Source organism: Myotis davidii, unplaced genomic scaffold (genome assembly GCF_000327345.1).
Source record: "Myotis davidii unplaced genomic scaffold, ASM32734v1 scaffold621, whole genome shotgun sequence".
NCBI classification, from domain to species: Eukaryota; Metazoa; Chordata; class Mammalia; order Chiroptera; family Vespertilionidae; genus Myotis; species Myotis davidii.
This window is the reverse complement of record NW_006291207.1, coordinates 71000-85957: the sequence shown is the minus strand read 5'-3', so window position 1 is coordinate 85957 and position 14958 is coordinate 71000. Positions and strand designations below refer to the sequence as shown.

The 14958-nt window shown below is 41.6% G+C and overlaps 1 protein-coding gene across 1 annotated transcript in view; it reads left to right on the top strand.

Moving 5' to 3' along the window:
- The window catches only part of LOC102770478 (butyrophilin subfamily 1 member A1-like), an 18726-nt gene extending 8738 nt beyond the window's left edge, over positions 1-9988 (top strand). The window contains exons 3-9 of the mRNA XM_006764357.1: positions 3867-4148; positions 4266-4433; positions 5023-5043; positions 6584-6610; positions 7416-7442; positions 7651-7677; positions 9342-9988. Coding sequence (XP_006764420.1) covers positions 3867-4148; positions 4266-4433; positions 5023-5043; positions 6584-6610; positions 7416-7442; positions 7651-7677; positions 9342-9988 — 1199 coding nt within the window. The remainder of the gene's footprint in view (positions 1-3866; positions 4149-4265; positions 4434-5022; positions 5044-6583; positions 6611-7415; positions 7443-7650; positions 7678-9341) is intronic.
- The last annotated feature ends 4970 nt before the right edge of the window (positions 9989-14958 follow it).

Below are 14958 nucleotides of genomic sequence, written 5' to 3'. Positions count from 1 at the left end.
TTTTTCAGACTGGCCAAGCCTCCCGGCGACAGAAGCTCCCAGCCTCTCCTTTTTTTCTTTTCTTTTTTGTTTTAATCTGGGATTTATTTATCTTCTATAATTGAAACTTTGTTCCCTTTAGCGTAGGCCACAGCTGACCAGGGGCGGTGGGAAGTTTGGCTTCCCCCATCACCGGGGCAACCAAGCCTCCAGCTTGCACCAGCTCCGTGGCTGCTGACCGCCATTTTGGTTGGGTTAATTTGCATATTAAAATTGATATAAATATAATTGATATAAAATAATAATTGAAATAATAATTGATATAAAAATAATAATTTCATGATATAGAAATTTCATAATTTATGTGAATATTTACTTTATAATGAACATTGTCTTCAATTTCATGTCATTGCAAAAATAGCAAAATACACATATTTTCACATAAGTCTCTGTGCAGTTGGTTCTTACCAGATAAATTTTCTTAAATGATTAAATTTATACCCTATAATTTAACAATTCCAATTTCAAAAGAATCATAAAATTTCTTAAATATGTGAACAGTCTAATAATTGTTTTAGTTTACACTTCTAACAGCAATGTATGAGAATACACATTTCTTCACATGTTTGATGACACTGAATATTCAATTTCTTCTGCTTTTATTTTTACCAATCTGATAGGTAAAAATATTATATCACACAATAAAAATAAAGTAAAAACTGATATCTCACAAAAATTTACATTGGATAGTTTTTCATATTTTTTTACCTTCAATTATTTTAGTTCATGCCCCTTAATTAACTGGGGTTTTGGGGGGGAGGCATCTTTTTAAAAATTTTTTGATTGAGTTTTAGTTGCTCTTTTACTCCTAAATATTGAAAGACTTTTTCCTAGTATGTATTTGTCTTATAATTTTTATGGTAATTTTCAATTATTGAAGTTTAAAGGTATGCTGTCAGAACTGTCAACATTATCTTTTATGTCTTATTTTATTGTTGTTTTTTTTTTAAATATATTTTATTGATTTTTTACAGAGAGGAAGGGAGAGAGATAGAGAGCTAGAAACATCAATGAAAGAGAAACATCGATCAGCTGCCTCCTGCACACCCCCCACTGGGGATGTGCCCGCAACCAAGGTACATGCCCCCGACTGGAATCGAACCTGGGACCCTTCAGTCCGCAGGCCGACGCTCTATCCACTGATCCAAACCGGTTTCGGCTTATGTCTTATTTTTATGATGCTCTTAGATGAACTCTTATATAACATTACAAAAATATTTTACCTCCTTTCTCCTAATACTTTTCTGTAAAATATATTGTAATTTAACATGCATAGCAAATTTAGTACTGATTTTAAATATATCACTCGATGAATATTCACAACGCGAGTACACCTTGAGAAACAAGCACCCAAATCAGGAAACGGAACATAATTAGGACATAGGAAAACCTGCTTTTTCCCTTCAGCTCACCATTTCCTCAAGAGTAATCACTCATCTGACTTCTAACTTGGCCAGGTGAATTTGGCCTGGTTTTGAATTTCACATACACAAACTCTTTTATGTCTGGCTTTTCTTGCTCACCATTATGTTTGTGAGATTTTTTTACAGTTAACTGCCTGTAGTTGTAATTCACTTCTCTCTCTTTTTATTGTTTTCCTATTTACATTTCAATCATTAATCCTTCGAAATTGTTTTAGCATAAATATTCATGGAATTCTCAAAATATCTTTCCTAGACATATTCACTCATCTCTATAACATTAGTGAATAATGTGGGAAACAAATACATTGTTTCTCATAAACTTCTCATAAATACTGGGGTAAATTCTAAATTCTTTGTATGATTATAATGATTTATCTGTCCATTTCTTTGAAAATACCATAGAGTTCCCATTTCTAAAGCTTTGTATTCTCTGCCAAGACAAACATGTTTTTTTTTAATTATAATGTTTTGTTTTCCTTCTTCTTTTAATATTTAACCTCTTAAATTAATACTTCTCATTTGACTATATCTGATAAGATATCTATGGGCTTGTTTTATCTGTTTTCTTTATCTGTAACTTTATTGGGAAGAAAACAAATCCATTCAGTCTTGAGAGAAAGAGTGAAGTATTCTCCTGAGCCATGTAACTGTGACCTCCTAGTAGGAGGTAAAAGATTCTCAGATTCCCAGTAATAACCTCGAGGGAGTCACAGTATTTTTAGTACCTTTCCATATCAGTTCTTTGAATGACCTATACATATAAAGGCAAGTCCAATGTTCAGAAGTAATTACTTGATTATACATTTGTACTATCTTCCATCTAGTTGACCTTTGTCTAGACTCTAGTACAACCACTTCTATGCTCAGAAATGGGCATCCCTTCCTGCTCCTTTCTCAACGCCAGTGTGGTTTCTGTTTGCTTATTTCAACTTGGCACTTCATTGGTTACATTCTTCCAGGAGGTACAAGGTCTGTTTGGTCTATTAGTACTTGCTCCCTAGGTTTTGATCTGCTTCATTTTGCTTAGAACCAGTTTCACCTGCGTACAGTCATTTTCCTTCTCCCAGAGATTTAGAAGCCCCCCAGGCAGTTCTAAGGATTGTCTTGCAGGTTGATTTCTGATTTCCAGTAGTGTGTCCCTCCTGGGCAGGCCAGGGACTGGTAGTAACAATTATTAGCTATATCATAATTTTCAGCAAAAAAGAAGAGAGAGAGATATTGTAGCTGAGGTTCCTAATATATTTTTGACATCTAAGGAATTGAAGGAGGACTGAGCCAGACATAAGAGGATTCATAAAAATACAAAATAATATATAGTTTTAGAAGTCAAGATAGTCATTATTCTCAAAGAGACAGTGGATTCTTCTAGTGTTCTGGTAATGTGATGTTTTGATACAGGTGCTGGGGACATGGACCCCCAAATGAACCCAGCCTGTGCTGAGTTGAAGAGAAGAGTTGGTAAAGAGAAAAGAAATGGATGAAAGTAAAAACTAAAATATGTGTTAACTCCTTAATTGACTCTCAATTCACCTGGCTACCTTCATCTTGTATATAATCCCTAATCAGAACAAGAAAGAAATTTTGGAAAAAGATAGAGATTGTTTAAGGAAGTGACTATAAGAAGTCTCAATTTAAGCACAAAAATTTAGTTTTCCCAAGACTCCAATAAATGGAATAGGTAGATATAGATATGAATATAGATAGATAGATAGATAGATAGATAGATAGATAGATAGATATAAAGGTCTAAGTAACTGACCATCTGTCTGATCATCTGACCGACTGGCCAGTACAGTTTATGTGCAATGGCAATTTAAAAATAAACATTGACTCACACACTTCTATTATAGAGAAAGGGCGAATAGCGATATTAAAATATTTTGTATGTATCATATATACTATGTTGATATGTAATTTTTTGCAATAATGTAATTACCTCACAAATCTTTCTTCTAATTGATTTCCTTTCAATGTGTACAAATCCATGGCCACTAGTAGATTAGATATAATATAGATATAGATATAGATATAGATATAGATTAAATATAGATAGAGATAGAGATAAAAATGGAGATAGAGATAGAGATATTGTTGTTTTCTGAAAGAATTCAACATTGGCAAATTTTACTATGCTCCTTCTATAAACCTTCTATGACCAATTGCAGATATTGCTGGGTAGAGAAGATGTGACAGGTATCAGTATAAGTCCCAATACCAACTTCAAGTCTCTTGTGAATTTGAACTACATATACCCATTTACCTCGTGGGAGAAGGTAAGATGCCTTGCCCTTCCACCAAGAAACTATGGTACTTTGTCCATCTCCCCACACAGTGTTACTGTGTAACGCTAGGACCTCTGGACAAAATGTATCCAGGTCTCAGATGAATGACTTTTCTCTCCAGGTCTGGGCTCTGGTCCTAATGTTTTCATGGTGGGTCCAGAAGATGGAGGAATAAGACTGAAGTGCACAGGCAAGAGATGGTTCCCCCAGCCTGAGGTCCAATGGAAAGATGTGACGGGAGAGAAGATACCTTCTCTCTCTGAGGACAAGACCCAAGACGATGATGGGTTGTTTCAAATTGAGGCTTCCCTCGTTGTGAGAGACAGCTCATGGAGAGAGGTGTCCTGCACCATGAAGAACCCCTTCTTTGGACAAGAGCAGGTGGAAACCATTTTTATCCCAGGTCAGCACTGCTCATTTTGGAGACAGGACAGGAGTAAGGAGGAGATGTGTGGGAACTGGGGTGGGATAGGCTTGCTCAGTGTATGTTTTTGATGAGGTTTTTGGGGCCCGGTATCAGAGCCCTTCTTCCCTAGGACCTCTCCTTGGAAAGTAGCATTCGCTGTGACTTTCCTCATACTTGGGATTTTCATCGGTGCTGTTGTATTTTTGACCTGGAAAGAGCAACAGGAAAGGAAGAGAGTACAGGAAGCCCAGGAGGAAAAAGAAAAAGAAAGCCAAGCCAAAGGTAAAACTGAAGGAGACTTGGGGACATCTGTAAATGTATGAGTTTGTTAGCACGGCTGTGTATATGGATGGCATCTGTTGGGGCACAGAGACACATGTAGGACTTAGTTAGAGCCCAAGACCATCAAGAAGACATGCAGCCCAGGAACCCCATGAGAAAAATATGATAATAGAGTCCAACGGAGAGAGAAAACTCACTGGTATAAACATGGGGTCAAGAATAAATGGTCACAGTAATTCTCAGTTAAGATAAATTTCTTGATCTAGACCAGTGGTTCTCAACCTTTTGGCCCTTTAAATACAGTTCCTCATGTTGTGACCCAACCATAAAATTATTTTTGTTGCTACTTCATAACTGTAATGTTGCTACTGTTATGAATCGTAATGTAAATATCTTATATGCAGGATGATCTTAGGCAACCCCTGTGAAAGGGTCGTTCGACCGCCAAAGGGGTCAAGACCCACAGGTTGAGAACCACTGATCTAGACATATGGAAGCAGCATTTAGGATCTGGGCTCAGTAACAGTCTAGAAAGTAAACGTTGGACTTTTTCTGTAAAATCTGATTTGTTATTTTCTTGCCTTTTTAGAATCATTAAAGAAAGAGCTTGGTAAGTTATTTGTTATTTTTTACTAGAGGCCGGCTGAAGGAAATTCGTGCATGGAGGAGGGGGTTCCCTCAGCACAGACTGCACCCACTCCAATCGGGGACTCCTCGGGGGAAGTCTGACTGCTGGTTTAGGCCTGACCCCTGTGGGATGGGGCCTAAACTGGCAGTTGGACACGCCTCTCACAATCTGGGACTGCTGGCTCCTAACCACTCACCTGCCTGCCTGCTTGATCACCCCTAACCTGTTTGCCTACCTGCCTGATTGCCCCTAAGTGCCTCTGCCTGCCTGATTTCCCCTAACTTCCCTCCCCTGCTGACCTGATCTCACCCCCAGCTGCCTCTGCCTGCCTGATCACCCCTAACTGCCCTGCCTTGCTGGTCTGATCTCGCCCTCAATTACCCTCACCTGCCGTCCTGAAATTGCCCTCAACTGCCCTCCCCTGCCAGCTTGATCTCATCCCTAACTGCTCTCCCCTGCTGGTCTGGTCACCCCTAACTGCCCTCCTGCTGGCCTGATCTCCCCGCAACTGCCCTCCTCTGCTGGCCAATTTGTTTCTGATTGGTCAATTTCTATGCCAGTCAGCATCAAAAGCTCCACTTCCTAGGCAGTCATTGGCTCCTTACGTTCACCCAGATTTGGTTCTGATTGGTTAATTTCTATGCCAGTCAGTGTCTCTGGGCCTATCAACAGGGCCTGATCAGAAAGGCAGGGCTGATCAGAAGCCCTGGTGGAGAGAAACAGAGGCATGGCTGGTGGCCAGATGAGGAGAGAAAGAGAGGCAAGTTCTGATCAACCACTGCCACAGAGATTGCGGATCAGACCCTGCCTCTCTCTCTGAAGGCATCTCTCGGGGCCTGATCCACAACCCCCTAGGCCAGTGGTCAGAAAACTGCTGCTCATGAGCCACATGCAGCTCTTTGACCCCTTGAGTGTGGCTCTTCCACAAAATACCACGTGCGGGTGCGCACATACAGTGCGATTGAAACTTCGTGAGCTGCAGTTTGCCAACCACTTCCCTAGGCAGTTAGTGCTGGGTCTGGGTGCCGGTAGCAGCCCCAGTCAGTGCTGGGTCACCACAGCAACCCATCACTGATTTCCGGTCTGGTCCTTCTCTAATGGTAGTTGCATCCTGGCTCTTTATTATATAGACTAGAGGCCCATGACATGAAGAGATTCATGCAATAGGCCTTCCTTCCTCTGGCTGCTGGCACCAATTTTCCTTTGGCACCCAGGACCCAAGCCTTTGCTCCTGCCTCAATGGAGAAGCCACGCCTGGAGGCTTCTCCGCTCCAACCACAGCAGAGAAGCCAAGCCTCTTCAACCTCTTTAGTCTCTGTCTTCACTCAGGCTGGAGCCTTCAGTCTTTGCTCGGCGCCTGCCATTTTTTTTGTTGGGTTAATTTGCATATTCATTCCTGATTGGCTGGTGGGCATAGCAGAGTGATGATAAATTTGCATGTTTCCCTTTTATTAGTGTAGATTTGCTAGTCATTACTTTATTCTGTACACTTGGCATCTCACAGGCTGTTATTGCTTTTCAGACAGAAGGAAGGAATTATATAATCAAGGTGAGTTATACTGATATTGTTGGGTCAACCATCTCATCTGCCCCTCTGTTCTGATTCCCTCCTATAGACCTTGTCGGTGAAGGGGAATACTCCACCCTAAAATAATAAGGGGGTCACCCAACGCTGGGCAGATGAGATGGACAGCGGTTTGTTAATCACATATACTCACATCCTGGGGGAAGGCACCACACACCGTGCAGGACACATGGAGGCTGCACTTGGGAGCTGAGTCAACCAGCAGGGCTGTAGGAGGTAGGATCATGACAGGAGGATGAGGCACTCCTGTTTTCTGTAGAAATATGTGACCGGCATGTTTGAATAATTTTGCCAGCTGACAGGGAGGTGACGCCCACTATTGGGCTGAGGACAGGTGGGGGCCAGCGGCTTTGGCTGGTAGGGGAATTAGCTGGGTGGGAGCTTTTCCTGCTGGATGTAGAGCATATCTGGTGAGAACCGGGCAACTCACATTTGGGCATTTGGAGCCTTTTGAGGCTTAAAGATGTCAAGGCAGCAATGCAATTTCAGGATTTACAACACAGTTTCACAATTATAGCCCATCCTCTTCTTCTCCCAAAAGAACCAGACCCCTCATAATTTATCACAGATGGGTTGGTGGATGTGGAAAGTGTGAAGAGATAGTACAGGAAATATAAAAGAAAACAAATATCCCATAATTTTCATTAAGATGATGAACACAGAAATATAGCACTATCATAAACCTTCAGATTTCGTGTGGTTGCAGCAATTTCAGTCTGAAGCAAATGTCCTTTGAATGGGAATATCTAACTTCTTTGTTTTATTTCAGACTGGAGAAAAGCTGGGTTATATGCTGGTGAGTAACTGATGTTGTCTTGGAGCTTCAGGTGCCCCAGGATTTCATGAGCCATTTCTAGGGCGTGTTTAGAAAGGCTCCATCTTCTGGAGATTTTATTTTGAAACTGAGAGTCCAGAAAAATATAGCGGCTAAGTGAATAAGCATCCCACTAGTTCAGAGGATATGTTCTTGCCATATTTTAACATGATTTTTTTTTTCTCTTTAGACTGGAGAAAGGAACATTTCAAAGCAGGTGAGTGGTTCTATTCTTTTGTCCTACATAATCTCTTTTATACAAACCAGAAACATGTATATAAACACCCAATAGTACCTCCTTGGTTAGGCATTTCATGGCTTTCACTTCAGTCTCAATTTCATGCTGAGACATTAACAGATTTCTTACTATTTTGATATCATTCATCCAGCATAAATCTATACAACTATTCATTCAGTGTCAAATAAATACAGCAGGGCTGGTCTCTGACTCCATGGGAAAGTGCACATACAAATTGTGATGAATGTTATGAAGGAAAAAGCAATTGCTGTGAGGGGAAGGAATGGGGGATTAAAGAAACTGCCATGAAGAAATTATGTTCAATCTGAGACTTCAGCGACAGGGTAGATTTATTCATGCGAACAACATTGAAAGAAGTTCAACCGTAAGAAAGTCTGCTATGTAGCCATCCTGAGACAGAGCAGAGCTTGTTGCTGCTCAGTGCAAGTGCACAATGGCCCTGGCCACAGAGTATTTCCAGAGTTAGAGTTGATTGTCAATGACTAGTGCAGTGGTTCTCAACCTTCCTAATGCCGCGACCCTTTAATACAGTTCCTCATGTTGTGGTGACCCCAATTCATTGTTACAAATTGAACATAATTAAGGCATAGTGATTAATCACAAAAACAATATGTAATTATATATGTGTTTTCTGATGGTCTTAGGCGACCCCTGAGAAAGGGTCATTCGACCCCCAAAGGTGTTGCGACCCACAGGTTGAGAACTGCTTGTCTACTGCATTCTGCTTTACTCTGAATATCCCCGCATCCACACCCATCTTCTAGTTAACATAATCCTCCAAACACATAATATCCCACATACAAATTCTTAGAAAAACTTTATTGAAAATGTTGGGTTTGACAAGAAGCAGGCTACTTACTACTAGTACTAGTGCTACTGCTACTCTTAATGTACAGTGTTAGTGTTACTAGAGCTACTGGAAGCTAAAGTTTACCAAGTGTTCGTCACGGGCAAGACATAGTATTAAACTCTACATGTTACCTCATTTCTTGCTCCCCATGCTCCTATGCTGAAGGCTCAGAATGATGTTCATTGTCATGAGGGCAAAGCAAGGCTGAGAGAAGCAAAGTCATTTCTCCAACTTCCAAGCTCCTAAGGATGGAGTGATTGTCACAATGTGGGCTTTCTGACTAAAGAGCCTGGGATTTCAACCATTAGAAGTATAAAAACTGTTTGTGTGAGAAGAAAAACCGAGTTATTACATAAGTCCAGAGAAAAAAGATACCAAAGAAGCTTAAATGCAAATAGGAACAGTGTTACTGAAATATGGCATGACTTAATTATTAAGAGCAAACAGCCAGCATGTGAAGGAAAATGGAGGGATCCCCATCCTGCAATACCCAACACTGGGCTTTCAGATGAGACAGCCGTCTTCCCTAAACAGTGTCTGTCTGTGGGGAACAGGCAGCCACCCGAGGTCCTGTCAACCCCTACCTTCTATGATCTACACACCACACGTCTCCTATGAATAGATATGGACAGAACACAATGGTTTACCCACTCTTCCATTGCTTTCCCCTTCTTTTCAACATGCCCCTTTTCCTGTATTTGAATCTTTCCTAAAACCAACCAGTCTTGATTGTGGAATGACCTTTCTTTTTTTTCTTTTTTTATACCTGCAGTGGCTGTTACTCTGGATCCAGACACAGCTCATACCAAACTCATCTTATCTGAGGATAGAACACATGTTTCTTCAAAAGAAAATGTTTCTCAGAACCATGATGGCCCCGCACAGCAGGAGCAAGAGGACACCTTCAGTGTTCTGGGCCAGAATTGCTTTACCGCAGGGAGACATTACTGGGAAGCAGAAGTAAAAGTGGGAACAGGTGGACCAGGAACCAGATGGGCGCTAGGTGTCTGCTCAGCTACAGTGAGGAGAGAGGGGTGGTTTGTAGAAAGTCCAGAAAAGAATTTCTGGGTGGTGGCATACAAGGAAGGGGAAATCAGGGTTCTCACTTCCCAGTCAGAGCCTCTGTCACTGAGGCAGTGCCCCCACAAGATAGGAGTGTTCCTGGACTGGGAGGCTGGGGATGTGTCCTTTTACAACATGGATGATGGATCTCACATGTATTCCTTCACTAGAATCCAATTCTGTGGGATCCTCCGTCCTTACTTTAGCCTTCAGGGTCCTGGCACATCTGTGGCCATCTGCACAGCCTCAGATCACACTGAAAATTGTCCTGATTCTTCTCCAAAGACCTCTGTGACTCACTCAAGGAGTTCTGATATGGGCGTCCCCCAAGAAGCTAACTCTCTGTTACCTCCCTAAGAAGTGAAGTGTCAGTGCCTTAGGTATCTCTGAGTTGCCTCTACTCGAAGCTCTTATGGGTGAGAAAGCTGTTTCTGTGTGGAGAGTAGCCCATTTTCAGTAGGTTAACATTTCAGCCCCTTTCAAAGAGGGGGAAGCAGAGAGAGGAATGGAGCAACTGGAAAATCATTGGGAGAATTTCCTCTGATGTTACCTTTGGGACAGTGTGATCTCTATGAGCAGTAACCATTTTTCACAAGAAAACTGCAAACAAATGCATGGTATCTCTTCTGTTCCATTGCTCAGTGTGTGTTGAAATAAATACTATACAATGGAATACTATGCAGCTGTAAAAAAGAAAGAACTCTTACCATTTGCAACAGCATAGACAGACCTAGAGAGCATTATGCTTATCAAAATAAGGCAGTCAGAGAAAGATAAGTATCACATGATCTCACTCATATGTGGATTCTAATGAAAAACAAACTGATGAAGAAAAATAGACCCAGAGACATAGAAACATCAAACAGACTTTCAAACCTCAGATGGAAGGCAGGGGATGGGGGAAGGGGGAAGAGATTAACCAAGGAACTCATATGCATACATGTATAACCCCTAGACACAGACAGTGGGTGGTGAAGGCTTAGAGGGGAGGGAGTTGGGAGAGGGAAATGGGGGAAAAAAGGGACACATGTAATATTTTCAACAATAAAGATTTATATTAAAATATTTTTTAAAATACATCTACAGAGAAATTTTCTACACTTATTGTTTGTGTTATCAAATGTGGAGGAGGGGTGGTGTCTAAAGGGAAGGGTCAACAGCTGAGAGAATTCTCAGTACATGTTACTGTTATTGGAAATACACAGAAATCATTCAAATCTTTTGAAAGTTAATAGCTCAGCTTGTCCTTGCCTCCTTGCCCTTCGACTTGTAAACCTGGAGTCTTCCATGTGGTGGAGAAGATGGTAAAACCTTTCCAGTGGGAGACCAAGCCTTCTTGAGGTGAGCCTTTTATTTGTTAACTAGAGGCCTGGTGCACGGATTTACGCACAGGTGTTATCCTTCAGCCTGGCTGGTTCCCTCTCGCAATCTGGGACCCCTCAAGAGATGTTGGAATGCTGGTTTTAGTCGGATCCCTGCAGGCCCAAAACCAGCAGTCTGACATCGCCCAAGGGATGTAGTAGTGTGTGAAGCATCAGGCGCCCGGGGAGGAGCCTGAGACTGGGCCGGGCACTGCTCCCACTCATCCTGGCCCTGCTGTACCTGCCACCACTGTCGCTTGGTAGCCACTGCTTGGTAACACTGCTGTGGAGGCGGGAGAGGCTGCAGCTGCGCTTGCCAGCCATGAGCCCTGTGTCTAGCGCCTGTCAGTCAGCTGAGCAGTGCTCCCGCTGTGGGAGCACACTGACCACCGGGAAGCAACTCCTGCATTGAGCGTCTGTCCCCTGGTGGTCAGCGACCGGTCGACTGGTTGTTTGATCATTCGGCAGCTTAGGCTTTTATATAGAGAGAGGCTTTTATGTATACAGACAAGTTCTCACTGGTCAGAAAGTCCAGACTTTTGTCCTCTGGGAATATGTGAATGAGAAAGGAATTGATGTTGCAGTTTATGATTTCAGAGTAAAAAGTAAAATTAGTCAAATGAACACAAAGAAACATCTGCAGCCTTCATGGAGAAGAGTTGACAACACTGCCTGTTTTCCTCGCTGACGATGTCCTTCCCACTGTCGAGGTTTCCTTTGCCTTAATGCAGCTAAGCCTTCTCTAACATCACCAAGCTTGTCTCTTCAAGGATATAAAATACGAGCTTCTCCTTTTAAGTGAGTTTTCCCTTCCTGGTGATAGAAGAGAACAACTTAGCTTTCTCTACACTATTGACAGTTCTTTAAACCACAGGTCTCTCTTGGAGACTTAAGAATTCTTAAGAGTCTCTTAAGAATCTCTCTTGGAGATGAATCTCCTTAGCAAAAATTCCCTGGTACACTTAGTTGTGCAGAGCGACTACAGCATTTGGACAGGTTCAAGCCTTGGACTGATGAGAGGGCATGGTCCTCTTATGCCAAAGCCACATACAAGTCTCTGCTTGGAGGGAAGAGCTCTCCCAGCACAATTATAGCCAAAGGCTATGGTTATATGTAACCTTGACCTTATAGTCTGACCTTGTGGTCCTAGGTAGCTGAGGGATGTGGGCTGTGGGAGGTGCAGCAAGTGCCGCCAAAACAAAGCTTGATAAAGTTCAGAGAATTGCAACAACAGAAAAGAAGCAGATTTGAAACTCGCAAGATTATAAACATCTTGCCCTTGTTTTGCTTTGTAGAATCTGACTATAAAATAAAGATTTGGCTAAGAGGCTGTGTCACTGTGTCCTCATCCAGGTGCAGTGATCCACCTGGCCCCAACTATATTCTCTTGTCTGTTTTCTTTAATCCTTCACTGCCCCTCCTCAGGTTCACCACTGGCCATGCTGGATGAGGTTCATTAAGTGGCAAAACCAGTATTTCAACCCAAGAAGAATAAAACCAGAGCACAGAATATTCACGTCACTGACAGTGGGAGAAAGGGAGGGACTAACACAGCACCTAAGAAATAATAAAGGCAGGAGAGAAGTAAGTGAGCAGTGGGAAAATATTAAATTGCTATAATTAAATAGACATGGTAGATGAGGAGGGATTTCCATGTATGAGAACCCTATACACAGGGTCATAACAAAACAGGAAAAAAAAATGAGTTTGGAACTATGATATAGAGCAGGAAGGATAGTGGGCTCAGTTTAGGATATTTTTCTTTTGTTCTAAATTTAGGATATTCAGCATGAGGTTCTCAAATGAGTTTTCAGTGTCTCTCCCACTAGAACTAAATGCATACTTTGTTCTACACAGGATTCTTCCACCTGTTACTTCTCCACTCATTTTAATGAGCTTTTGTCCTCTAAGCTTGGAGACTGGGCAGCATAGGTTGGAGGTGGGCAATGAAAGAAAGTGTGAGGATTGGTGTTTTTAGAACCAGTTGTAGAAATGTCAGGGATGACATCGCCTAAAGCATCCTCATCTCTAATGTGGGCAAAACAACAAGCAGTGAAGGGTCACCCAGTAGCCTATGGTTTCTGGCAAAGTAATGAGCTTGAATTCACCATCTGACTCCATCAGTTGAATTCTTTATTGCTAAACTACTCTGGAAATCCCATTCTAAGTAGAGTTTATAAAGGTATGATAGGACATTAAAAAACAAATAAGCTTCAATAGAATAAAAAATGTAGGGCAGAAATTATATCTTGTTAAGCATTTTATCTCTAAGGCCTAGAGAGTGCATTCTACAAATAAGGATTCAATAAATATCCTACTCATAAATCTACTCATGCATCCCACAAATGCTTATTGATCAACTAACTGGTGGTACTTTTCTAGGTTGTGAGGACACATAAAAGAAAAACTATTTCTGCCATAATGGAACTTATAATCTACTGACAAATAAGGAAAAAGTCCTGCAGGGAGATTAACAAATTTAGTTTCTCTGTTTCCTCCAGTTCTCTCCTTGAAACTAAGATTCATCCAGTCTCTACATCTATTCTGAGAGTTGCCATGCTTTACATGACTGCAACCATCTATGCATCAGGATCCTTTTGACTCACCAATTGTGGCATTTTACCCAAGCCTCTAATCATTTTCTTTCCTATGGATTTTTTTTATTGGAACTGGAAGTGAGATTGTAAATTAATCCCTAATTTGGGGAGCTAACAAAAAATTAAGTTCTTTAGCTAGTAAAAATTTTGAGTGATAAAAGAATATTTTTGTGAAATTTTCTTAAGGAATATATGCATTTATATATAAGATCTGCACAAGGACACAAGACTAACAAGCAAAGAGCTAATTTGATTATGAAGAAAGGTTAAAGTAATAAAAATAAAAACAAAAAATAAAGAAGACAGTTAACCTCGAGATATTAAATAAAACATTTTCAGTTACATTAAATCAAAATAGAGAAATGTCAAAAATATTTTAAGGCAAAGCTAACCTATTCACTACTAAATTTGTTTACTACTAAGTGTAACACTAAATTTGTATTAAAAATTTAAAGGGCATATTAATGTATCAAAATGTATAATTTGTAAATCTCCATAGAACATATAACACTAAAAGTGAACCCCAGTGTAAACTTTGGACTCTAGTTGAACATAATGTATCAATATTTGTTCATCTATTGTAACAAATATACCATACCAATGCAAGATTATTAAAAGGAAGCTCCTATTGTAACAAATATACCATACCAATGCAAGACGTTATTAAAAGGAAGCTATGGGGGGAGATACATGGAAATATTCTGGATTTTCCACTAAATTGTGCTGTAAACCTTAAACAGTTCTAAAAAAAGAATGAAGTACTGTTACATGCTACAACATGGACAAACTTTGAAAACATTATACTGATTATAAAAAGCCAGATACAAAAATATCCATATGTTTCATGGTTCCATTTATATAAAACTAGAGGCCCGGTGCACAAAAATTTGTGCACTCAGGGGGGAGGGGTTGTCCCTCAGCCTGGCCTCTGCCCTCTCGCAGTCTGGGACCCCTCGGGAGGTAACGACCTGCTGGCTTAGGCCTGCTCCCGGGTGGCAGAGGCCAGGCCCAATCCCTAGGTGCAGCCCCTGGTCAGGCTCAGAGCAGGGCCGATTGGGGAGTTGGGGCACCGCCCCTGTCATGTACAGAGCAGGGCAGATCAGGAGGTTGCAATGCCACCCTCAGTCACACTCAGGGTAGGGCCGATTGGGGGGTTGGGGCACCCCCCCGTCACACTCAAGGAAGGGTCGATGGGGAGGTTGTGGCGCCACCCCGTCATGCACAGAGCAGGGCCAATCAAGGAGGTTGGGGCTCCATACCCTGTCACACACAGAGCAGGGCCGATCAGGGGGTTGGGGAGCTCCCCCCTGTCACACACAGAGCAGGGCCAATCAGGGGGTTGGGGCAACGCCACTGTTACACTCAGGGC